Raw genomic sequence first — 4879 nt, 5'->3', positions numbered from 1 at the left:
GTCGCCGCCTCTCCCCACCCCCTCGCCCGCCGCGCGCCTCGCCAGCACCCTGGACAGCGCCTCGCCCGCCGGCCCCAGCACCATGGACAGCGCCTTCCCCGCCAACTCCAGCGCCTGCGGCCCCTTCTCGCCGCCCTGCCCCGCGGGCGCCTGGGGCAACCTGTCCGCCCGCCTGGAGGAGCACGGCTGGAACCAGTCCGACCTGTGCCGGGGCGGCAACGGCAGCAGGGGAGCCGGCGGCGGCAGCCTGTGCCCGGCCCCGGGGGGCAGCCCCTCCATGATCACAGCCATCACCATCATGGCCCTCTACTCCGTCGTGTGCGTGGTGGGGCTCTTCGGCAACTTCTTGGTTATGTATGTCATCATCAGGTAGGTGAAAGGGATGCGGGGAGGCGGGGGGATAGGGGCAGGGGATTGCCACGGGGCAGGGAGGAGAAGGAGTCATGCCGGGACGGAGCTGTGAGGCTAAACCCCAAGGATCAGGCACCGTCCTGGAGGCTGAGCGCGAAGGGAGCAACTCAGTCCGGCTAGAAAGCGCGATTTCCTTGGCCCTGGGAGGGAGAGAGCTGCTTTCCTTGGCTCGGCCCCCGCGGGGAAGCTGAAGGACTCTCATTGAAAGGCGGCTTCATTTTGGATCCCATGTGAAGCGGCTCCGGTTGAAGCCCCAGGCCCCTTGGGACCACCCCCTTCACACATACACACACACACACACACACACACACACACACACACACACACACACACGGAGCTGTGCCTGCTGCCCACTTGGATCGGGCTTGGATTTGGGGTTTCAGGGCGGGCACAGCACAGTGTTGGCCAGGGGAAGGGAGGCTCCTTGAACCGATGCCTCTTGCTGCTTTGCGACCGAGAGCAGATGCTAGCGTGTTGCTGGACTGCCCCGTGGAGACAGAGGACTGGGAAAGAGCTGGAGAGGCGGGAAGGGGGGAGGGCGAAATTGTCACCTTGGGCTGGTGTGGGAAGGAATGGCTTACCAAGATCAGAGCGGGGGAGGAGAGAACAGGAGGCAGCGCTCAGGGGCAGGCAGCGTTAGATAAGAGATGCTTCCACCAGGGCAGAGACAAGGGGGCACCGATGCTAATCCCTGACTGGAGCGATTTCCCACCTGTTCAGAAGCTAAGCGGGCTCCCAAAGAAATGCTGCAGACTAGCTGGAGAGGGGCACACCCGGACAGAGCCTTGCCAGGCTGTGCTGTCCCTTGGGGAGACGTTGTGCCTAGTTTAGGAGACAGAAGGATTCCAACAAGGACTGAACATACACACACACACACCCTTCCCCCGCGCCCCCAGAGCCCTGCCTCCTACTCACACACACTCCTTCCTCAATCCCAGGCACCTCCCTTCTCCTCACCCAACCCTTCCCTTGTGCACACATATCTTTCTCCCCTCCGTCCTAGACGCCACACAACCTCCCCTCCAGAAACGCATCTAAAAGCACGTACCTTTCTTCCCTCCTCCGCAGGCACACATTCAGACCTGTCTTCCCCTCACTTCTTCCGGAGGATGCACACCTTCCTCCCATCCCGTCTACACACACACACACACACACACACACACACTTACTTCTTCTCCTTCCCTCCCATACGCCCCCCCACACCTTTCTCCAATCCTATCTACAACATACGCACACAGTTCTCCTTCCCTCCCACACACCCTCACTTTTCTCCCATCCTCTCTACACACACACACACAAGTTGCTTCTCCTTCCCTTTCAGACACTGCCCCATCCCTCCCTCTCATTCACGCACCTCCCCCGAGAAATTAGGCACACGCATACCCACAGAATACCATGCGATCATGAGAATAGCCAATTCGGCCCTTCCTTTCCTGGACCCATAAGATCCTATACTCTGCCAGAGACATCTATCGAAGAGAGGATCAGGCCCATTACAACTAATTACTGCCTTGGAGATGTGTGGCAGTATTTCCAAGCTTCCTGGCAGATAAACCCAACTCCAGATAAAAGTATTTAATAGTGGGGGAGTAATTATACAAAACTGCCTTTTAATTTTCATAGGAGGGGATTTTTTAATGAATTGTAATTGTTTCTTGCCTGGGTGAGCCTTTAATATCTGTAAATCTGATTTCCCTAAAGAAAGGCAGGTAAGAACAGAACTAAATTGAATCCTTCCATTTGTATAACATTTGTGAGACAGAGATCAGAGTAGTGTAAATTTCTATAAGAAAACAGCACCACCTACTGAGAGTAGGGAACACAACAGGTGGAAATGCTGTGAGGTATAGGAAATTCATTTCCAATGTACATTTTACTGAGAGCGCGAAATATTATTTCTTGCATTACTTTTTTCATTTAATTTTTACAAATGTTTAGGATAGAGAAAACACTATTTGGAATTTAAAAGCAAGGTTATATTGGTATCCCAGTGGTCATACTTAACTTTATAAAATGTTACTGATTTCAATTAATAAATGATAATATGATCTCTTGGCCAAGAAAAACAAATCAGCAATGTTTCTATAAAACAATCTGCATTTACATGAATTTAAATTACTTTTTTAAAGCATCTCCATACTTTTCAGAGAACAGAGGTAGCAAGTAACTTTTTAATGTATGATTCAACTTGGCCTATTTGTACAAATAGGGGATAATTAACAGGAATAGCATGACAACTGGCATCTGGTGATTACAGTCTTAAGGTAACTGAGAAGGAAGTGTTAAAGTTATTGCAGCAGTGAAAGGAACTGCACAGCAGAGATATTTTTCCAATACTGAAAATGTCAGCTACACAAATTGAGCATTTAAGAAACTTCTCAGAGAAGAAATTTGTGTCACTGGCAGCATCTGTGTAAGAGCAGTTAATATATTGCATCTTAGTAATAAAAAACCTGACAGATAGAATTAAGGGAAATGGAGGTTGTAGTTTAGGCTGAAGTAGTCCTAAGCAGAAAACTATGGTTTCTAATTACACTTTAGGGGCTGAATTTCAAATGGAAATCACTGGAAAGATTATATAGTGTTCTGTGGTTTGGTTCAGCCTGCCAGGCATGCCATTTCCTGGCAGCATCCCACTTGTGTAAGTGCTTCTGAATGGCAGGGTGGCCACAATTGTTTGGTCCATGTATCAAATGCATTCCTTTGGGAAAAATCAAATGTATAATATAATTCAGTAAGGATGCTTATAAGCAAATAAGTATACCACAAGCAGTCTTTGGCACTGTCTATGTCAAGTAGAACCTGATCAATATCCAGTATACCACAGTGTCATTCCAACAGTCTGTACATTTAATATTTGTATTCCAGTAGCACAGTAAGTCTAATTTTGCCAGAACCATACAGATGAAGTTTAAGGGGCAGCTTTTGCCTTAGTGAGCTCACAACATCAACAGATGGAGTAGGAGAAAGGGAGTATTATTATGTCTGAACACAGACCTGAAGCCAGATCTCCTGTGCCTTAACCACAAGATGATCCTTCCCCCAAATATTGCACAACATATTAAAATAATATGTTACAGCAATGGCAGTTTTGACAACTTGGGTCAAAAAGAAATGTGTAGATTGTATATAAACTAAGGGGACAGAGCACAAAAACAAATATCCATTTGGTTTTAAAACTTTCAAATCAAAGTGAAATTCAAACACTCATGCCCCTACCTCCACCAAAAAAAGAAATAGATCATTCTGAACTGATGTATACCTCCTTGCCTCCCTTCTTATCCCTTGGTACAGAAATGTTTCCATCCTTCTGCCTCTCCCCCTAAATTTTTAAAAACAAGATAAATCAAGGAATATTAATGTTATGGTTTTAGAGCCTTAGTCCTACAAGTCCTTTAGTCTTCCATAGTGCAATTCCAGACAACTTATACAGATACCCCCTTACTCTTGGGAGCAAAGGCAAAAAAAGGACACATCAGAAAATAAGACTTAAATGTGCTTCACAAAATGCAAAATGGATGCTTAACTGCTTGCTCTTTTTCTTGACCAAATGCTTGCCATTTGGGAGTGGTAACTTGGTGGCCTCACCACCAGTCTCTACCTAATGTGGTATCTGGATTCCCAGTGTTCCTTGTTCTGTCCATCACTTTTTAACTTGAATTCATATATATGTACAATATTTTGAATCTGAAGTGTATGAGACAAAGCCTGGGTAACCAAAACTACTATTTCCATCAGTAATTATCAAGCAGGACCTCTTCTGTCTAAGGTAGGGGTGCCAAAGATCTAGCTCACAGGTTGCTTCCAGCCCATGAAGCTGCATTAGTCAACTAACCAGGCTCAAGGAGGGGCTGGTAATTCAGGGGTGGGATAAGTGGGGGCAGGGCCCATGCCAAATTCCAGGGAACAGCGCTCCACTAGGAATGCATTTCAGCAGCAGTGAGGCAAGTGATAGCTACATTAACCTCTGTGACTTCTAGATGCCTCTTACCTCACCACTGCCATAGCCCATCCCACAGCCAGAGGTGGGTCTGAAATGGGCATTAAACTTGGTGGGCCAATGGTCTACCCTAAGGGATACTAACAAAAGTCAGGTTTTATCCCTTTTCATTGATTTCTTGCCCGTTTAAGTGTTGTATTAGCTATCAGGGGGCAGCAGGGCAGGCCCTATGAAGAGAGGCTACGGGACCTGAACCTGTTCAGCTTCCACAAGAGAAGGCTGAGGGGGGATCTAGTGGCCATTTGCTAACTAGTCAGAGGGGACCAGCAGGCTTTGGGGCAGTCCCTGTTCCCCCAAGCACTATCAGGAGTGACCAGGAATAATGGTCACAAGCTGGCAAAGGGTAGATTTAGGCTAGATATCAGGAGGCACTACTTCACTGTCAGGGCGGCTAGGATCTGGAACCAACTTCTAAGAGAAGTGGTGCTGGCTCCTATCTTGGGGGTCTTTAAGAGGAGGCTAGATGTA

The 4879-nt window shown here is 47.8% G+C and overlaps 1 protein-coding gene across 2 annotated transcripts in view; it reads left to right on the top strand.

Moving 5' to 3' along the window:
- Positions 1 to 82: 82 nt before the first annotated feature.
- OPRM1 (opioid receptor mu 1) overlaps positions 83 to 4879 on the top strand; it is a 59873-nt gene continuing 55076 nt past the window's right edge. The window contains exon 1 of one of the 2 annotated variants that reach the window (XM_019527674.1): positions 83 to 369. In XM_019527674.1, coding sequence (XP_019383219.1) covers positions 83 to 369 — 287 coding nt within the window. The remainder of the gene's footprint in view (positions 370 to 4879) is intronic. The other variant, XM_019527675.1, reaches the window with a different exon arrangement.

Source organism: Gavialis gangeticus, unplaced genomic scaffold (assembly GCF_001723915.1).
Source record: "Gavialis gangeticus isolate Ggan-Ray unplaced genomic scaffold, GavGan_comp1, whole genome shotgun sequence".
In the NCBI taxonomy this organism is placed as follows: Eukaryota; Metazoa; Chordata; order Crocodylia; family Gavialidae; genus Gavialis; species Gavialis gangeticus.
This window is presented reverse-complemented; position numbering and strand designations above follow the sequence as displayed.